The sequence below is a fragment of the Oculina patagonica genome, chromosome 14 (assembly GCF_052425735.1).
Source record: "Oculina patagonica isolate OP01 chromosome 14, crgOcupat, whole genome shotgun sequence".
Classification (NCBI taxonomy): domain Eukaryota; kingdom Metazoa; phylum Cnidaria; class Anthozoa; order Scleractinia; family Oculinidae; genus Oculina; species Oculina patagonica.
In genome coordinates, this window is record NC_135771.1 from 19,472,138 (window position 1) to 19,494,136 (window position 21,999).

At 38.1% G+C, this 21,999-nt stretch overlaps 1 protein-coding gene across 1 annotated transcript; it reads left to right on the forward strand.

The window, feature by feature from the left end:
- Positions 1-785: 785 nt before the first annotated feature.
- On the forward strand, positions 786-21,274 carry LOC144638726 (vitellogenin-A2-like). Its single transcript, XM_078497957.1, has 26 exons — positions 786-865; positions 1,368-1,382; positions 2,034-2,179; positions 2,970-3,251; positions 4,121-4,297; positions 5,052-5,212; positions 5,731-5,774; positions 6,143-6,243; positions 6,831-6,994; positions 7,877-8,045; positions 8,359-8,508; positions 9,143-9,340; positions 10,039-10,280; positions 11,005-11,096; positions 11,516-11,640; positions 12,088-12,456; positions 13,528-13,675; positions 14,347-14,584; positions 15,421-15,603; positions 16,241-16,340; positions 16,793-17,000; positions 17,998-18,275; positions 18,835-19,090; positions 19,664-19,791; positions 20,376-20,594; positions 21,087-21,274. Exons 1-26 carry the CDS (start codon positions 823-825, stop codon positions 21,270-21,272), a joined length of 4,422 nt encoding a protein of 1,473 aa, XP_078354083.1. The 5' UTR covers positions 786-822; the 3' UTR covers positions 21,273-21,274.
- The last annotated feature ends 725 nt before the right edge of the window (positions 21,275-21,999 follow it).

The window sequence follows — 21,999 nt, forward strand, 5'->3', positions numbered from 1 at the left end:
TGTCCAATCAAACACCAAATTATATAAGACAGATTAAACCAGATAAAGGTCCTAAAATTCTAAAATATTCAAGGTCTTTAAACTGTTAATACCAAGAGAAAAAGTCTAATGGAGTCCACGACTGTAAAATTTCCATTTGAAAGTACTTTCACTGTCTAATTTACATCATTTCCTCCAAGCAGCCAGGACAAAGTTCAGTTCTGCTAGCAACTAAAATAGCCCCAGGTACCAACGGGCCACCGATGAAGGTCGGTTGAAAATCAAGAAGAAGTTGTCTACTGGCCTTGGGATTATGAATGCAAAGTTGTGGAGAAAAGACAAACAACTTCGTATTCTAGCCCTAATATGATGAAAGTTGAAACTATTTCGAAACTCGGGAGGGTCTAGTTTATGGCGCAAATGAAGAGACCACCAGTTAAAACAGAAAGCTAAGACTCTTAAATTTAGCTCAATGTTTTGGCTAAGAGATGGTTCAATGTATTATTCCTAACCCTGAATATAATCAAATGTGAGTTGTGTCAAAACTTGTGACTGTCTAGTTGAGAGAATCCTGGGGTAAAACAGCAAATTTAACACTTAAATTCAATTAAATTTAGCCAGTGTTGTGGCTAGATTGTATAGCATTTCTTTCTCCTTGGACCTCTCCTGAGCGGAAAACGTCTACTTTATGATTAAAACCCCTAATAAAACCTTAATTTAAGACTGCAATGTTGTGGCTAAGGGTTTTTCGACGTGTGCTAGCTAGCCTACATTCTAGGGTATAAAAGAAGGGCGACTTTTCGTCTTCATTCACCATTGCTGAGGAAAAGGCAAGTCATCACCATGAATGCCTTCTTGGTAATTTTCCTGACGCTGGGAGCAGCTTGTAAGTTAAACTGTTTTTTTATTGCTCTTGTTTTATAGAAAAAGGATAGAGAACATTTTTAACTATCACTTAAGGTATCCAACTAGATTTCACTATCGCACTTCAAATGTGTTCAGAATTTTGCTTTTCTGTGACAGTTTTGACGCTTGGAAGATAAATTTGCGCGTTCTTGTTTTCCACTCTAGCGAGTAACTGAGTTTTTAGAGCCAAATATTGGGGACTGAGTAACAATCTTGGTTAAAGAAAACACACATATATAGCGATTTGATTTTCTAGAACAGCACTTTGCAAACGAGGATGACTATCTATGATGAAATGGTAAAGATTTAAATAAAACTGAGTGGACAAACCTAAAAATGCGAAGTTCACATTTTCAATTAAGTCGTGTACTTGAAAACATATCTTTTCTCGTAAGCTAGTTTGAATTCATTCACTTTTATATTCCTGCAAACGATTGATTTGTATTGAAGCTGACGTTTTTCTTTTGTCTTTTTTTTTTCAGCTGCGATGCCTCTTGGTAAGTGCAACTTCATATTGTTATTCACGACATTTTTCCATAGAACTTGATTTGATATTTTTTTGAATTTTCACTTGAGAAGAATTGAAAAACAGACTGAACCAAAGTGAAGTGATGCTCGATAGCTTTTATTCGAATGCCTGTCACACACTGGGGTTTCACACACAGATTTAAAGTTCAACTTTTACAGCTCGATAGCTTCTTTTTAAACTGATCGCACTTAAGGATTTCATCTACAGGAAAAACTTTAAAACCAGTCCACATGGCTTGCTGTAAACTTTCCAAATTGAGTGGTCCATCGAAATAAATTAACCCAAATCTTAAATCGATATTACCTACAATTTGTAACACAGATAATTTTGTACCTCGTTTTCCGCTTAGTGGGAGAGATTTGTGGAGGTCAAACAACTAGCCTTGTTTTGATAATGTGTAATTATGATGACTAAAAACAAGATTAAGTAGCTTGATGTTTCTTAATCAACTTGGGTAATATGTTTATAAACGAGAATTTTGGCAAAGCAAAACAGATTAATATCTACTACTTAATATCTTTTTTAATTATTTCGTGCAAGAACAATTTTTACTTAATTTGCTTATTTCATATAAACCTCCAAGCAAAGAATTAATCATGACGTCATTTCTCGTTCCCAGGCTACCAGAAGGGCCAGCGATACACGTACAAATACCAAAGCGATGTGACCCATGCTGTCCCGAGTGGAACGGCCAAGACCCTGGGACTGAGAGTGAAGTGCCAAGCACATCTTGACGTTCTCACGAAAACCGAGATTCAGATCACGGTATGAATTAATTTCTATTAAAATCGACAAATCGCAAAAGTGTTACTTTGTTCTTGTTCACACGATTCGTTTCATTTTTCACTTGATTTTAAGTCTGTTTATAGCAATTACAGTGCGACGCGCCTTACCGTGGCCACCTAGACAAACTTTTTTACAAGTGTCATCTTGTAATATGTACGTTTTCACTGCGCTTTTAATTAATAAATACAATGAAACAACGATGCAATTTGATCGTATTCAACTTTGCAAGGAGGCGTGTTCGTCAAACTAATAATAATATTACGAGAGCAAAAAAAGTTTGTTGGGTGGCCACGGTAAGGCGCGTCGCACTGTAAAGGTATATCGTGTTTTAATTTTTAACCGTAATAAACACTTCATTCCGATGACTTTTTAGCTTGGCTTTGCGCTTATAAAACAAGTTCATTCCCGAAACTTCTTCTTATTCTAAATAAAACGTTGTTTAGTCATATATAAATTAACAAAAATAGAAAAGTGAAGGCAAAAATTTTTTTTTTACCCAATTTTTAGTTAGTACTGCAGGGTGGGTGGGGAGGGGAGGAAAGTGATGGGAGAAGAACCTCCCCCCCCCAACACGTTATGTCAACCTCCCCCTCCCCCCTTGCACCGATTCATTTATGTTTCATATTACATAAAGACTACTCACCTACCCACCTACCACCCTGTCGTCTCTTCCCCATATCAAATATTTTTGATATGATTTTTCAGACAATAACACCATTTGTATTATAAAAGTACTCATTTTATGGTTGTATTGTTTGTGTCGCTTTAGCTGGCAGACATTCAAGTTCACCAAGTGATCGGAAGCCTCAAGGATCCAAAACAACAGCAAGAGAAAGCACCAGACCAGAAAGTCGTAGCAGTCATGCGTCAGAGACTTGAACTTCCCGTGAGGGTGGTCCTGAAGGCACAAGATGGCAGCATCAAAGAAATCAATGCGCATCCTAAGGATGATGAATGGTCGCTGAACATCAAACGCGGGCTCGTGAATCTGTTCCAGATCTCTCCGCGTGCAGACCAGCAACAAGAGAAACAGTTTGTTACTCAGCTCGAGGTTAGAATTTTGTCATGACATTTCCAATAGATCATTCGTATTTTGTCGTGTTTTTTTTTTTTTTCGAGAAAACGTCCTGATAAGATGAAAAGGCATACTGATCTTACAACTTCTGACACTTTTGAAAAAATCTATTGAATCACAACGCACGCTTGCCTTCATCCCTTCGGAAGTTTGTTCAGTGGTTTATTGCTTTTGATATTACGTATCAAAGTTCATAATTGCTGGTCCCTTGAAATCTATTCTTTTTTCGACATTCTATAAAACATCTTAAACATAAATCTTGCTGTAGATTTTCATGTCAACACAAACATATAAGCTTTGATTTGGAAATATAGTAGTCTTTTAAATTTTGAGGGTTTTTAAAGTTGAAAAGCAAATTTTTTTTTTTTTTTTTTTTTAAATTTTTAGTTATGTTAAGTGTAAATTTGTTTTTTTTGTTTTGAAGTTAAAAGATTGAAGTTGATTTTTGAATTTTTGAAAATAAAAGTTTTAAAAAGGCTCTATTTTTTTTTTTTTTTTTTTGTTTTTGGCCCGTATAAAAATATTATAATAAAAAAAATGGGGGGGAGGGGGTAAATGTTAAATACTCATTTACCAATAACTAGATCGTGGGACTATAGAACTCAATTCAAATTTTGGCAATTGTGATAGTTGCAATTTCTAAATTTTGTGATTCGTTAGATCAAGGCAGGATGTTTAAGCTATAGAACTTTATACAAATAGCATCCAAAAATGTAATGTCTGCTATACATTTAAAAGCTGCAGTTTGGCATTCCTATAAAATTTTTGCCATTTGGTTAGACAGCTCTTTGATCAAAGATCAATTATACCATGATATGCTGAACCTGTTTTTCCTGTTTTGATAGACTACAGCAGTGGGCGAGTGCCAGGTATCTTACGTCATCGTACGGGATAACAGCCAGTCTGCCCAGAAAGAACAAGTTATGAAGGTTTCCAAGGTGATAAACTACGAGAAATGCCAGAACCGACCGGAATTCATCCAGCGCACCTTCAACATTCAGAAATGCGACAAGTGTCAGCAGGTAAGACTTGGCCGTTATTTTTTTTATCTTTTTTTTGTTGCGATTTTGAACAAGCAAAGGATGCAAAGAAAACACAAAATATTTCTGTGGACATCTAGTGCCAAAGTATAAAATGTTTTGTTAAAATTTCATTTTTGAAGTGTTTACGGTCTGAGACAATTTGAAACAAATTGAAAAAGGGAGCGCAGTTCGAAGCAAGTAGATTAATTTTTAAAGCGCTACTGAAACGAAATTTTGTGTCTGAGATTTTTGCATAATAGTAAAGTTTGAATCTTACTTACAAAGGCTATAAGCCTTCGAAGTTAGCTGGTTGAACTCAAAATTGGCGCCCATCTTGGCGCCGCCAAAACAACCTTGATCCGTAAAACATTTTATCACTCCGTCCCTATGAAAGATACGTTCTACTAGTCGAGATAATTGCTAGAAAACAATCCCTTGTTTATTTTTTTTGTAATCTAGCCCTGCATTTTAAACAGTTTAAAAATAAATCCTCACTTTGAGTAGCGCCTAAATAGGCACTACGTTATGTTGCGAACAAAGAGAGAGTTGTAAATAGGGCCTTAGTTTTTCTTGGGTTTCATGGTCCCCTGCAATAAAACGTTTTTAAACAAATTGGTGATAATTGCACCATAGTACTCGCAACTGTTAGATTTAGGCAAAATAGACTGTGTTCCCTGTTGGTTTTAAGAAGCATTTTAAGGAAAAAAAAACTTTGCAGTAGTAAGATTAACAATGCCAAATTTTTCCTCAACAGAGCATGGGCTTTGCCCCATACCACCGCTCGGTCGGACAGATTGAGCACACTCTGAAGGGCTCCGATAAGACTGGTTACATCATCAGCCGAACAGAAGCTGTTGAACAACACGTGATCACTCCATTCTCTCGCTCAGATGGTCAGGTGTCCGCTACAGCCAGGTAAACAACAGAACTTCCAGGCCAGTCAATAACTTCAATATTTGACCTTAGTCACAGTACTTTGATTGATGAAATAAATTGACGACAAAATCTTGTTCTTTTCCAAAATGGTATGCCCAAGAAAATTGGTTCAAATCCAAACCATTCAGCGTACTTCAATTCTTAACCTCTTTAGTCTCCAGATCGACTTCGACATTCTTTTGACTGCTTCCACGCGTTTGTTATAAACCACCTTAGGAGAATTTGTTTTTCAGTCACGACGCCTTTAAAATGACCAGGTCTTACATTTTCATGACCTATCTAAATGAATTTTTTATCTGAAAGTAAAGTAATCAGTGCATACAAGGCGATTTTTGCCGTGTACCTCGAAAAATTTATTTACTAACGAGATCTTTTTTACTTCGCATCTTACACATAAAGTTCAATCAAAAATTTACTGAGTGTTCCAAGCAGTTTTGCAAAAACAATTCACCGTCCTGTACAATGCCTCTAAATTTTTCTTATTTGTTTAAAAACAGGCAAATCTTGGAGTTCCAGAAACCATCCAAGGCTGGACAAGCTTGTGAGTAAAATCAAAATCTAATTTCTCCTTTAAATATTGATGCAATATCGCGCACATAAGTAACGAGAAGACCGAAAATCATCAACTAGGCATATTGTCAAGATGTAACGCCAAAATTCTCAGAACTAACTTTACAGAAAAAGTACATGTCCACTATTGCACCATTTTACCATATTAGGGAAAATAACGGAAATTGGTTTGGAGGCAAAAAATAAGGAGAACTGATTATTTGGAAATAAATTTTTGTGTTTAACCTTTTAAAATTTTGGGTAAGAAAAGGTCTAGTTCTCTCAGTACTAACTAACGTTCATGATAATCTTTTGCAGAATGTTACATTCATGATAACCTTTTTCCTCCTTTGCGTTTAGTGACCACATTGACAAAAAGGACAACCCACAAACTTGTCGCTGAGAATATTGAGCAACGAGCCCGCGAGAACGCTGATTGGCAAGTAGAAATGACTAAACAAGTAAGTGATTGGCATGTGTCACTCTGGGTCGTTTTGACCAATCAGCGTGCAGTTCATAAAGATAAAACCTAGTTTCATCAGATTTGATTAATTTTAAGTCGGTTCCGATTTAGTGACAGTAGAAATGAAGCTTTGTGGCCTTAAATATCTATTTTCTGAAGAAAAAGATTTTTTTTCTGCGTTTCTTCGCGAAATATCTTTCTTGATTTTGTAGCAACTCAACAACACGATTTATCTTTCCACATACTGATATAAAGATTTTATCAAAAAGTTAAATAAGTAACACAACTTTCGTGGGTCAAAAGGTAATTGACAGTAAGTCTCGGGTCGTCGCGAACACTTTCGGGTCGTCACGCAACACAGTGCAAAAGACCGTGCCGTTATTGAATAGTCACGCAACGCTCTTGTCCACTGTGTTGCGTGACAATGCAATAAAGGAAGGTGACTTCAGGTAGTCAATTGAACGGTGGTATAAATTTAACTTGCCTTTAAAATGCTGATTTGAAAAAACTGTTTTATTCGTTACCATAAAGAGCCACAGAGTTTCCTAACTGCCAATAAACCATCTATTTTTTCTTTACACGCAGGCGGAAGTAACCATTAATGAAATGTGCCAAGCAATTCAACAGTGGAAGGGCCAGCAGGCAGCCGAGAAGTTTACATTCCTGGTCGAGCAGTTGAGACAGTGTAACAAAAATACTTTGGTGAAACTGGCTGATAAGATGTTGGCACGACAGGACCCGTCAGAAAGGTAAGGCACAATGAGCGCGATTTTTCCGTGATATAACGAGTTGCTCGTTACCATGACAGGGTGTTTGTTTACTCTTAAGTCAGAGATTGGAAAGAGTCTGGGAACGAGAATGAGTTGGTGTAACTGAACATTGAAAGTCAGGCAAAAACATTGAACGAAATGATCTGTTAAAAGAAAAGCGATGAATTGGTTTTGAATCTTAAACCAACTGCAAAATATTTTAACACGTTCTATATAAACATGGCAACGCTCTTTTGCATGTATCACATAAATATCTTTTTTTGCTAGCTGAAACTGAACATGCCATTTTTTTAGCCGCTTTCTGCCTGTTTTTATTTTTACACTTGTGGGTACAAGGTGGTATTGCAGAAGCACATTCAAATTTTACATGTGCAAGTTTAGGTCCCTGTTATATGACGCAAGTTGATTCCACGTTGGACTTTTATTTATCCGAACGTTGGTTAGGATACGTTCGGGAGCTCTGTGTGGTCGCCTTTTTTGAGTTTTGAAATTGGTTAGGGGAAGGGGGGAAAAAACAACTTAGCAAAATTGATTGATTTGATTTATACTGTAGACTTATGTGTTTGTCACTTTAACTGCAACTGGAAAATAATAAACGCTTTAACAAATTTCAGCGTTAGCCACGTTCTTAACATGTTATAAAAATTTCAGCATTTCTCAACCTCAACTGTTCCTATAAAAAGGTTATTATGAAAAAAGTATATGTTACTCCTGAAAGCTTGAATCTATAGGGTCTCTTGGACAGAACACTTTAATTAAATAATTTCTACATAACATTGAGGACTATATGTTCCACTTGGAAGCTTTGACACTGAGACGTCGTAAAAATTTAAATACTTAAGCACAAATTCTGTTCTACAGGAAGTTTTGCATTGATGCTCTCTCCTTTGTGGGGACCCCTGAGGCTGTCCAGGTCTTGAAGATGAAGATCCAGGAGAAGAAAATCAACAAACCAGACGAGCTCAAACGAGTGTTCCTGGGACTAGCATCCGCTTCGAGACCGACCGCTGACCACATCAATATTGCTTGGGTAAGTGATAGAAGTGATCCGCAAACGCAAAGCACCCCGGCATCGCCGCATAAACTTCAGATCGTTATTTTCATGAATCTGATAACACTTAATGATGAACAAGACACTTCTAAGAACTTTTACAAAACATTTTCTATGATAAAATATATATTTGGGATAAAAAAGCTGAAGTTTACAGTAAATGTATTTGGCTATAGCACAGAGGCTATAACGCATTTAAGACATTTATGTATAGAAACAGGTGATTTTGAGTTAAATACAATGCTTTTGTCCAAAAGATGTAAAGAAGTAATGGCTTATTTTCTTGTACCAGGAACTGTGTAACCACGCCGAAGTTGTGAAGGATATGTCAGCTCGCCGCCAGTGCATGCTCACGTTCGGGGCCCTGATACACAAAATCAATCAGAGGCCCAGTCTCCAGCAGGACACCAAAGCTAAGGCCGCCTGTCAGCAATACGTCAAGGTAACGCAAAACCTTCACAGTAACTGTTACGCTTCTATAGCTAACCGTCACACTTCTACAGTAACCGTTACGCATTTATAGAGAATGCGACACTTCCATAACGACTGTCACACTTACAAAGTAAGTAACTGTCACACTTATCAGTAGAGTCACACTTCTATAGCAAATGTCAAAATTCTGTTGTTACCGTTGCACTTTTCCAATGGCGAATGTTAAGCAAATACTTAGAAGCAACTGTCATTGATGCATACGTTAATTTGTGTCCTTTGTCAAGCAAGTCATGCTTCAGCCAAACAACGACTGCAAACGAGTTCGCATGAAGTTAAACGTGTTGAACGAGGTCGTATTCTAAACAAAAACAAACATGTCTTTGTCTTTTAATATAGACAATGGAAAGGATCATTAAAAAGGTCTTCTTTAATTACGTCAGAAAAATAAAGGAGAAAATGAGCTTGCAAGAACTCAGGGAAAACCAATCAATAATGCACAACTTGACAAACTGGCAAAAGCAAAATATTGCAATAATCAACGCAAGCAGACTAATGTCTTCATAACGTCTCATTATGTCTCATAATGTCTCATTAGTTTCATGTCTCCATAGTAACATATCTCCATGACTACGTTTTCTCAACAGGAGATACTGAACCGTCTTGCCAAGGAACAAACCACAGCGGAGGAGAAGGTCATGTACATTAAGGCAATTGGGAACGCAGCGAGCTCTGAGGCGCAAGAACAACTACACAAGATCCTTAAGGACAAAACGCAGCCTCTGCACATCAGGGTGCAAAGTGTCTGGGCCCTTAGGCGAATCGTTCTGGTGGCCAGGGAGAAAGTAAGTGCTATAGGCCCCTTTGAGTAAGTAAAGATATGAAAAATGGTCTTTTTAGTGCCTCCAAGTTTTGTCTGCGCTATCTGGAATAAACCTCAGTTATTCAGGTAGACAGTTCACATCCCCTCTTAGGATCCCATTACTCTAAGTATCACCCCGCAAGTAGGAGGGGGAGGGTAGAGGCTGATTACAGTCTGCTCAGTAAATGATTATTTGTACTTCTGAGTTTACAAAACAATTGTGGGAAACAATAGGAAAACGTGTAGTATTGATTTCACAGACTAAGAAGATTGAAATATCTTATAGCATTGTTAATAGTAATTTTTTGACCGCGGAAATCTTCGCAAAACATTTCTTTTGTCTAATTGTAAGAAAATGCTTGAATTCTAAGCAAAAGCTACGGCGATACTTAAAAATACTCAAAACGTTTGTATGATTGACTGATTGTTTAATTTTGACTTACAAAAGCATAATGATAATGATAAAATGATAATGATAATAGTTAAAAAGATGCAAATGTATCAGATGCAAATGTATGCAAATGTATCAGTAAGGGAAAAGGGGAATATTTTTTTACAGGAAAGCAAGTTTAGTAACTTGTAAACTAGTACTCTAGGACAGTCTCTATAGAATACACATCGCTTTTCTTTTCTATTTTTCATATTCAGTTGTCAATCTATTTTTTCACTACTTTATTTTAGGTGACTCCAAGACTCATTTCCGTCTTTGCTGACGCTAAGGAAAGCCCCGAACTGCGCATGGCTTGTTTCTTACTACTACTGAATTCTGAACCCAACTTTGCAACACTGCAGGCTGTAGCGAATATTGTGAAACGGGAGATCACTAGCCCCATCCCAGGCCCCCGCAGTAACCAAGTGGCTTCATACGTTCTTTCGCATCTATCGGCTCTCGCCTACCACAACAACGTTTTGACAAAGAAAAGGTGATGTTCTAATATCTCCTGACAGTTTAAGACAGTCTTTATTCAGAATTTATTGCTTCCAAATTTTATCCAAAGGAAAAGAATTAACAGACACGAAAAGCATTGACATATAGTTGTGATAGCTGTGTTTTATGAGGCCTACTCTGGGACCCAGTCGCCGTTTGGGCGACTAAGGCGACTTTAGGCGATTTTAGCATTTGTCCAAAATTACGGGCGATTTTGGGCGATTTAAGGCGATTTTGAGCGACAGGGACTAGGCGATTGGGAGAGCACTTAGGCATTTTAGGTGACCTTTTAGGCAATTTTAGGTGACCGAACTAAGTAATGTGTATACGTACATGGGAATCGTCAGTACCCATAAAGCATGTACAGAACTATACTATCTAAGCGACAGAGCGTAAGGCGATTTTGGGCGACTTTAGGCGATTTTGGGCGACTTTGGGCGATTTTGGGTCCCAGAGTAGGCCTTTTATGACTGGCTAACGAAAACACGCGTGTCCTCAAGATTTAATTACCAATCTGGACTGAAATCTTAAAAAACTACAGCATACATCGCAACAGGCATCCGAAGATCGTTAGAGCAAGTGATTGTATCACAAACCAGCATTCTTCGAGCTCTTCGAGTTGATTGCATTCGACCACTGTTTTATGAAATACAGCATTATTTCTAGACATGCGCAGCTTTTTTTTTTTTTGTAATATCGACCGCTGATTGTTGTTTTAGGTCAATGCAGGCTCGCCTGGCCCTCCGTCTGATGCCGAAGATGAGTTATGGCCTGGGTTACTCCAAAGGAATGCGATTCGCTTATCACTCAGGTAAGGAACAGAATTCAGTTTACACGACCCCACAAGCATTGTGCTTAAAACCCTTATCGTGTTTAAATAAAGGATATGATGATGATGATGATGATTCAATAAAAATGGCATGTGCACGTTTTAAGAAAGGCTTAAGGGCTAGCCTATTGGAGTCCGTATCAAGCGGTCCACATTCGATGCCTGGCCAGGGTTGTTGTGCTGTGTTTTTGGGCAAGACACTTAACTCTCACAGTGCCTCTCTCCATCCAGAAACTGGCAAAATGTTAGGCGAAATTCAGGGAGAGTATCAATACTCCTACCTGGTTTATGCTTTGAAAACCGGGTTAAATTTTAAAAAGCGCATGCCTGTCGACGCACTACGCTCTTAAACTTTACTATGTAATGAATAACTTCGATTGTCTTTTATTTCCAACAAACAGAAAAGTTCCAAACAGGATTTGAGTTGGAAGCAAACAAAATGGACGTCCCAGATAGCATGCTGCCCCGAAACATGAACGCAAGAATCCTACTGAACTTGATGGGTTACCAGACGAGCGCATTAGAGGTGATTATGGCATGTTTTGTCGCCATTTTTTTCATGTGGGTTTCATCAGCACACACAAAAGTTAGAACCACGCTGCACAGCATAGTAAAGTACTGCTCAACAGCGTTCGTTTGAATGGTCACACACTAGGGTTTCACCCACAGACTTAACATTTAGAACCACCTTGTACAGCATAATTGCTCAGTAGCGTTCATTTGGATGGTCAAAACTAGGGTTCCATCCACAGACTTAAAAGTTAGAGCCACCGGCCTTGTAAAGCATAACAAACAGAACAACGCGAAAATACTGCTCAATAGCTTTTCGTTAAGATGTTATAACCGCATTAATTGACTCAAAGCTTAATTTAAGCTATGAAGAGAAAGGGTTAACCCTAAAAGTTTAACGCCCTGGAATTTTTGGCGAAGCAGACTTCTCATGTTTTGTTTTTGTGCTTTTATTTTCACGTAGTTTGGCGCCCGAATCGAAAACATGGACGATGTCATTGAACAAGTGATCTCCGAAGTTCGCAACCGACACAAGCGTTCGTTATGGGGCAACATCCTCTCCTGGTTCAACGAAGAGACTGAAGAGGCTTCAGGCGATGACAGTGACGAGAAAAATCCAACAACCCGTCCCACACAGCGTTCAACTAGCGCAACCAGCTTTTCTCGAAGGCATTCTTTGCGCAACAGTCAATCAACAAGCACCAAAGCCAGCACCAAAGCCAGCACCAGGCCCACCACTCGTTCATCGACTCGTCCAACTTCACAGCCAACTGGAAGTCAGAGGACTTCAACCCGACAACGCCCCACATTCCCGTCCTCAGATGGACAGACTGTAAGTTGTTTTCAGAAATAATATCCGAGGGGGGGGGGGTGTGGGGTGGGGGTGGGGAGGAGGAAGGGGGCATGAGTGTCTGAGCTTTTATATACCTCTCTCCCAATTTTTGCTCCTTCCTTAGTGGATTTTGTGCTTTTATTTCTGCAAATTATTACACAATGTTGCAATATTTTAATTTTACCCAGTTCCCACACCCACGGGAGTCTTAGTCCCTACTCTACCTTCTCTAGCCCCCAGTAAAGTTCCCCCCACCATTTTATTCCCGGGTTCCCACCCCTGTCCCTTACTCACTCGGTTAAAAATTGCAATGTGCTGAAAATTACTTCCAAATAGACGAACGCTTTTACGGAACGCATTCATTTTTTTGAAACTTGGAATTTAAAAAGAAAATTAACCCACTGTTGATCTGACAATTCGAAAATTTTCCCGTTACAGGAGCAAATTTATTCTTGAATTTACTGCACTGTTCATACTTAGGAACGAAAAATTATTTATTTGAAAAAGGTTAAAAGGCTAAAATATGTACAAACAAAACCAAACGTTTTCGACTAAAAGTCATCCTGATCAGGGAACCCTGATAATGACTTTTAGTCGAAAACGTTTGGTTTTATTTGTACATATTTTAGCCTTTTAACCATTTTTTAAATATTTTATAATCTTAGCGAGCATTATGTTGAACAAAAATTATTTAAACGTATGGAAACCCTCAAATAGTGGTCTAATGTTGTTAAAAATTACGATGCTAGTGTACTGAAGCTATAAACGAGTGATATTATTGTGATGCCATCAGGAACTTTAGATCCCAACTTGAAAAACGTCAGGCTGATATTTTCAAGTTCTGCCCTTGTTGACTGGAAAAACAGCGAAAACTTTCAACGGCTTCCTTATTCCTTCAACAACAATCAGTACTTTATATCTTCATCCTGATAATCTAGGCGCATTTCATGTACGAGCTATAGTTCCTCGCCAACTTTAGTGCTCTTTCCTAAAAAGCAGAAAAATCCCCCTGACAGTGTCCCTCTAATGAGAATTTTAAAGGCTAATTGTAAAATTGTGTCGTCTTTCTAGAAATCCCAACGTGTGTCAGCTTACATGAAATTGTTCGGAGACGAAGTGAAGTTCATGGAATTCAAACAACAAGACATCAAACAATTCGCACAGGACATTTCAGATCTTCTGATGGGAAAGAAGGAGCGTATTGAATACCTCGACAAAGGTAAATAGCTTTGCTATCCGATAAGCATTTCTTCATACCAGGATTCATCTCACACTACGGAGAATTTAGCCAATCAGAAGGCTGGAAAGTTGTTGAATACTTAATGGTATTTCACGGGTTTTATATACAGTATACAGCAGTGTTTTTTCCAACCACAATGTGTGGCTCGTGCGAATTTTAAGATAAATGACTGAGTTGTGCAATGTTTTATTGTTATTTTTTTTTTACGATATACCATGAAAAACTTACTCTCGAGTTATTGTTCGTGTTAATACTGAAAAATAACAGTTCTGATTTCGGGGGTACTAGTGTTAAACAGTACGGTAAATCGCGATTCGCAACCTGTAAACACGTCGATACAAGCACTTTTCTAAGAAGGGTACGCGGTCAAAAACGGTAACACAAAAAACAATCGCACTCGAGTTACAATCATCCAATTGTAGCCCGTGCCAAGCGCGGGAAAATGTGGCGCAGCGCGCGAAAACAAAGCCACGTTTGGTTTTCGTTCTGCTTCTAATTGGTTGGAAAAAATGGCATTTTATTGATTAGTTAGAACAAATTACACGTGTTTTTTTAACCAATTAGAGAGCGCGTCTTTGACATTCAGTGGAAAACTGACCTTAAGTTACTAGAAGTGTTACTAAAATTATCAATCATTGTTTGTACCACAGGTATTGTTATTACCAAGAAAGGAGTGGAGATTACACAAAGGCTGGAGAAAGCACTCCAGCTTGCTCATGGTCGTCGCATGGTGCCAACCCTGGCTGGCATCCCACTTGATTTCCAGTATCGATCTGCGGCTGTCGTCAAGGTGATCGCCGCTGCCAAGATGAACGTTGAGCCGTCCATAATCAGCCTTTTGAAATGGCAGAATCTTCAACTAACAGGCGGTGCAGAGATCATACCAAGGTAAGTTATATAACAACCAAACCAATCACTCTGGCCAATCACAAAGGGCACAGACAATCCGGTAAACCAATCAAAATTCGAATACATATAGCCGGCGCGAAGCGCGGGAAAACGTGTGTGAGCAAGTAACGATTGTTTTTTTCTGATTGACTGAGAAAGTTGCCAAATTTATTTAACTAATAGTAGAGTGTAGTAAACCAAAACCAAAGCAAAAGTGAATTACTTTCAACACTCAATTGAAAAGCGCTCTTATAAATGAGAAACATGCGTTTTATCAAACAAAGAAAATTTTGCGCAATTTAACAGAAAACTTCAAAAAATTTGAACGCAATATTGAAATGTCTTCTTTCAAAACGAAATTTTTGATAACAAATGATGTATCTGAGAAAAACCAAAGATTCCGTCAATAGACTCGAAGTTATTAAATCCGCTTGATGATTTTAAATCCTATCAACTTTTATAGCCTCTATTGTTTTTCAAGCTGTCTTTTGAGCTGCAATAGTACAATGTGGAAACCATTTTATCTTGGAACCTTTTACACACAGTTCAATATACCATTTATTTTGTTTTGATATACGTGACATAATCACATATTCATTAATCCACGGATATGACAAGAACTCGTGAGTGACTTAGCTTCCAGCAGAGTCTTCTTCGCTCTGAGGTAGAGCACTTACACAGGCATTGAAATGGTTATGGGTTCGAATTTTCTTTGCAACTGCATAAGTCGATGTGTAAACGTAAAGATTTCTCTCTCTGATTAAACAAAGTGAATTGCTTAAGTGAAACTTTGATATATTTTTTTACTTATACTATTCTAACAATTCTTGTTTTAGCATTGGTGCCCACGAACACACACAAATTGGAATCCACACTCCGTACCTGCGCATGGGTCTTCAGGTGAAAACCGCTGCTCATGCTAACCCTGAACAGAAGATTGATGTGAACTTTGACGCTGGCAAGGAATACAAATTTACTTACAACCTTCCCAAGGAACAGCGCGAAATCTTGCACGTAAAGTAAGTTTAAAGAATTCGAGGATAGCACAGCATACTACTACTGTCACTCCAACAGGGGCTGTATAGGGGGGGGAGGGGGGGGGGGGGGCAGGGTTTCAGCCACCATACCAATGGAAATTTAATCACATCTCATTGCATTTAAGCTGGACCAAGGTTGTTTGGTCTGCATTTCACTTCGGCAAAACCTGGGGAAAATTTAGTTAAACACTTCATATTCGTCACTTTACAGTTGACGAAAATGACATTTTTGAGGAAATAACACATGGAGAATGTTGAAAAAATACTCCCTATTAGTGTAGGGTGGGGGAGGGGGCATGCCTTACTTACTTGCGCAATCATGTCCCCTTCCTTTAAAAAACTCCCCAGCTATTTACAGGAGAATGGAGAATGCGTGTGTGATTGGTGTCCAGGACGGCATGGTGTTCGATTGATGATATAATCGTTTCTAGCGTTATATAACCCTTGTTTCCAAAGAAAAATCAAAAGTTAATTTCTCCTTACAATTTCAATACATTTTAAAGCAGACAAGTGACGAGAATAAAGAAAATCAAATTCCCTTCCTTCCCTTTTAGTTTTATTTTCGTATGTAAGTCGGCCATATGAGATTAAAGTGCGTTTTGGTAAAATTTTGTTTCAGGTACGATACCCATGGTTTTGCTGAAGAAAAGAATCCAGAGAACTGCCAGATAACTCAACAGCAGATTTCCCTGGATTTCAAGACGCCTCACCTCAAAAAGGTAATAGATACATTTAGCTATATGATATGATAAATGCTGCTTACTTGCAGTACAGAACACAGAACGACTTTTCGCTTTTCGCAGCTAGTTTTTCTCATTCGTTTGCTCCAATTTGGTGATTAAATTGTGAAAAATTTAAGTAGGTTAACAAAATGGCCAAAAAACAACTGTATGTCTTAAACAGCAAGAAAGAAATAGCAGCAATCGAGAGTCTTGATGGCTGCCATTTTGGATTTCAAAGTCGACCGAAGACTATATGGCACAGCCTTGTTTCAATAGCCCTAGTATCTGGACAAAAGTTCCCCTTGATATCAACTTGATAAATAATATATATGACTTAACATCAAAGGCAGTTCAGCGTTACAAAAGACCCACTGGAAAAACATCGTCCCGGCTCCCAAGAAAACATGGCAATTTTTTAACAAACGTTTTGTTTTTCTTCTTCACTCAAGCTTGAAAAGACCTGCAAAGGACAAAACCTATTTGGAGTTCAGTTGTGCGTCGAAGGACAATTCCCAGACCTCCCCGCGTTAAGGCTTCAGCAAGTCCCAGTCTTCCCCACCATTGCTCTGACGGAGCTGCGCGTTTCTATGGCGCCTGCCTCAGACAAGCCAACCGCTGTACAGTGGATACATCAGGTGACCAAGAATGACGACAAAGGTGAAGATAATAAATTGATCCTTAACTTTCAGCTCATCCTCGGTGAAAACACTTATCCAACTAGCTAGTGTAGTAAAACAAAGAAAAGAAACAACTTGAAACAACACTTAGCATCGACTTAGCAGGAAAATAATAGCTCTAACAGAGCGAAAAACTTCACCAGTTTTGTCGCTTAGGATAAACCAAGTTTTCTTTGTTTGTGATGTGTAAAATAAAGACATATGATCTTCTCAGTTGTGATGGCAATTATGCAGACTTAAGACAAGATATTTAACATTTAATGCTTCTTGTTGTGGATTTATTTTTCAATTTTTTAATTTCCTTTTTTTCCATTTACTGTTATATTATCTCCAACCAAATATTTTTGTTTAGGGCCTTGCGTTCCAATATTTCTTCGCCTCTGATGTACAGATTTCGTCAACTTAAGATTACAAGTCGCTTCTTTGAAAGTTTAAATTGAAAGAAACCGTATTGGAAAAGATTAAGAGAGATCAAAAATTGAAAAAATGTTGTACTTAATTTTGTAAGATGCACTACTCATGACAACCTTTCTGTACTTATTTAAGCGGAAACTGACCCTGACGGTAAAGGGGTCAAAAATAAACAAAGTGGATAAAAAAAAAAATTATTTTTATTCTTCGCAGGGCCCGACTGTTTTTCTAGTAACGGACAAAATACAACAAAAAAAATAAAAAAAAAAAAACAAAACCAAATTAAAATTCAAAAAAAAAGAAAAAAAAAAAAAAAAAAAAAAAAAAAAAAAAAAAAAAAAAAAAAACAAAAAAAAAAAAAAAAAAAAAAAAACTTCATTTAAGCGGCAAACTGATCCTGACGGCTAAAGCGGTCAAAAATAAACAAAGTGGATAAAAAAACTAGAATATATATAAAAAAAAACTTTGCTCTATATTTCAGTTTGTAAAACAAACCGGCACCACTCATCGGTTTGTCGCTGTGATATTGCAGTTTTTAATTATTTACTTCATTTATGTCGTCACAGAAATGCAAGTCCTCGGCCGAATCGACGCTTCATCAAACTCAGTTTCTCGCCAAATCCCGTACAAGGTGACTTACACCCGAGCAAACCAGCAACTGTTGGTCGAGGCACAGAAGGTGAAAGCACCCGGATATGAAGACAGCATGCTGACTTGCACCATCAACCGCGCGGAGGGACTGAAACTACAGTTTGGACAAGGCAAGCTTCAATACCAGGTCTCTGCGGCTGGGCAAGTTCAAGACCAGGGCAAGACTATGCGCCTGCAGTTGCAGTGGACAGAGGTAACAACTCTCGCTAAATCCGATGTTTTGTGCGAGTGTGATTATGTTGACACCCAAAGGAGAAGGGAATCCAAAATAAAGTCACTTGGAAGATAAGAACGTAGATATGCTAAGAATAGACAATTTTTAACGAATATTTTCTTAGTTTCTCTAAAAGAAAGTAACAATGTCTTATTTACAATTTTGCACCCGGCAAAGTTTTCAAACTTGGCCTGGTGGACCCGGCGTTTATTGGACTCCTACAGTTAATTCGAAGCCCGGTGTTCATAAAGCAAAGATTTTTTATTCATTATTTTTGACTGCCATATATCTTGCCCTTATACCTACATCTTATTATACCTCTTATAGTACACTCAACAAAATAAATGGATCCTGATTGGACGAGAGCAGTACAATTAATCCCAATCGTACTCCCAAGGAGTACCTATTACTCTTCTTTCCGAAGTTGACCCGAAGTCTTTGTATTGGTTGACCCGAAGTCTCCCGAAGATTTCCGATGTTGATTCGTTTTGCTGAGAGGCTAGTAGACTTAAAACTCTTTGTTTCCAACCATCTACAGGTTCCTGAACAATGGAAGAAATTCTTTTACAACTGGAAGCCCCAGATCTGGTACTTTTTGCAGCAGTTTGCTTGGGTCAGACGCTCAGAACAGTTTAACAAACAAGTGGCCATTGAATTTTCACTTACTTCGCCCATGACCGCCCTGCTCAGAGTAAAAACGCCAGACGCGATTGCTGAGCGAACCGACCTCTCCCTACCCGTGAGAGTCGACCGTTTCCCTCAATCCCTCCAGGAAATCAAGAACTACTTTTATGGTAAGTCGACTGTTAACAAGGCTCTATCTAAGTCATCTATGTGTATAATGAATTTCTGAGATGCAAACTTGAAGAGGAGTTTGCACTGCTATAAACCTCGCTCTCGAAAAGAAATTAGAGTTTGGACTGCTGGCAAGTTTAGTTGTAGCTTTGTTTAGAACTTTGCTTTGTATTGGAAATCTATTTTCTTGCAAGATCTTAAGTGGATCTCCGTGGAGCGTATAAGCAAAGTTTTTAAATGAAGGCTTTGGTGGTGCCCTTGGTTTAGGGCTTGAAACCCTGACAGGAAAGTAGCCGTAGCAAACGTAGAGAAGTTTTTAAACACTGAAATCGGGCAAAATTTTGACCAGTGCGTCTGGCAGAAATCACGTTACATCGTTATTACTAGTTTTTAGGGTTGCGCCTCGCGTACTTTATTTCCCGTTCGCGCGATTCCTATTTGGTCCTTTTTACCACCATTTTATTATATTATATATGTAAAATTTTGAGACCAATAAAGTTGATAGACCAATGTTTTACAATCCTCTTTAATCTGTTCAAAAACACTTGTGTCTTCACGTTGCTTGTTTTCAGCCCAGTGTGAAGTGCAGGATTCCAGCATTAAGGTGTTTGATCAACTCCAGTACCAGCACAACATCAAGGGTGGATGTCCGTATGTTCTGGTTCAGGATCGTAGGCAAGGCAAACAGAGTAGAATCCAGGTAGGACTGTCTTGTTTGAGATCAAATGACATAAAAGAAAGTGGTAGAATTGTATTTGGACATTTTGGCAATGGTTTGCCAATACCGAGATCTCCCTGTCTATGTGGTCTCAGTATAGTATAGTCGCTTTTTTTTTTTTTCCCCCCCCTTTTGTTATACTGTTTAAAGTGTTCTAGCTTTTAAGTCTGTGGATGAAACACTAGTGTGTGACCATTCAAATGAAAGCTATTGAGCAATTCTTTCTGTAGTTGTAATTATACTGTTCAAAGTGGTTCTAACTTTTAAGTTTGTGAATGAAACCTATGTGTGTGACCATTGAAAAGAGTGTGAGACCATTCAAAAGAAAGCCGTCGAGCAGTACTTTCATGTGGAATGTTTGCTGTTCAAAGGCGGTTTTTCAACTTTTAAGTCTGTGGAGAAGACCCTAGTCAGATGTGAAATGGCCATTCAAATGAAAGCTGTCGAGCAGCACTTTAATTTGGTGCTATTTTTTCCGATTGGTGTAAGAAGAAGGAAGGAATAAATTTTGAATATTGAAAATTGGTTATGGGAGTTAATTTCTTTTCCATTTTTTTCATGATAAGCTTACTGTAAAGATTGACCAACAAGGCCAGAAGACTGTCTCAGCGAACATCCAGCAACCCTCCCAAGAGTCAGTGGTGATCAAGCCAGACCAGTCCATTCTAGTTGATGGACAGCAAATGGATTGCTCTCAGAAGGCATGTCAATCAAAACAGGGCGGAGCCACTGTCCAGAAGGTACAGACGTCTGATGGGAAGACTCAGATTCAGCTGTCAACCAAGGTGAGAAATTCTCCTTTCTTATCCCATTCTCTGTTGTGAGAATATAGAGAGAAATCAAGACTGCCACTTAGTTAATGATTTCTGTTCTCGCTTGAAAATGTTTTATCAGTGTTATTGTAGAGAAAGTGATCTATGCATCGAAAATTTAACTCGAAACAAACTTTAAAGGGTTTGTGGCGTCAGAATGTAGAGTTTTAAGGACACTGTTTTTTTTTTCCTGAGCTACTGCCATTTTTTAGTATATTTCGCCATGAAAATCAACGCAATTTTCATTAAATATTACCTATAACTCGCATACTAGGGCACTGGATTGGTTTTGGTTTTGTTGGTTTGTACATGTGTAGAAGTACATACATTCCACGAGTTTTCTGATTATAGAAATCGTCTAATGCAAAACTAAGGCAGAACGCACAGTGTCACGGTCTTTCAATGGCCATAAAAACAACTTTTTAAAATAATTGGTTTTACAGTAGTAAATACAATTCTTTTCAGTTGGGCCTGCACGCTACGATCCAAGGTCAACGGATCCAGGTACTTGCATCGCCTCTTCTGCGCAGCCGTGTTCGTGGCCTGTGTGGTGACGCTGACGGTGAACAGTGGAACGAGTACAAAGATCCACAAGATCGCGTTCAGAAGTCAGTGGACAAATTCATCCAGTCTTGGCAGCAACATTGTTAAAGGTGATTAAATTTCCTTCTCTCATTTCAACGAAAAAATGACGAATAAATAATTTATTGTTCACTCATTTAGATGCTTTAGTGAGCTCAGTCACAAATTGAATGTGCCATCGTACAAAAAATGTCTACGGCTTATTGTTTCTTATTTTCGCGAAAATGGAACGGGAATATTCGCGGAATTTAAATTTCGCGATTTTGCTAAAAAAAATACGTTAAAGGGAACTAAATTTCGCGAAATTGTCAAAATACTGGTCTGCATTAACAAACAGTTAGTCTCAGAATTGCCACAACTGATTTTAATTTTTCATCATCACCATCATTTTGTTAGCCATTTTAACATTTCTATAGATAGTTTTCAATGACACTAAACAAAACTATATATATAACTTAAAAAACTAAAAACAGTTTTACATGTTCCTTTAGCTTTGTAACAAAGCAGAGCTAGTTTGACGATTGTACCAAGAAAATTATGTAGTTAACCGACAGCAACGTTGATTAATTATAACGAATTATATAGAAAAGTTCGCGTCGTTAATTTTCACGAGAACTTTTTTCGATTTTTTGGAAATCGCGAAAGTTGAGTCCCGCGCAAATAATTAACAATATATTTCACTAACTTGTCTTTTGGTTGATTTTCTCCGTAGAAACCATGAAGGAAAACCAGACCGACCAAACCGGAAATGACCTTTTCACTTTTTTATTCTCATTTTAGTTTTAGTGTTTGAATT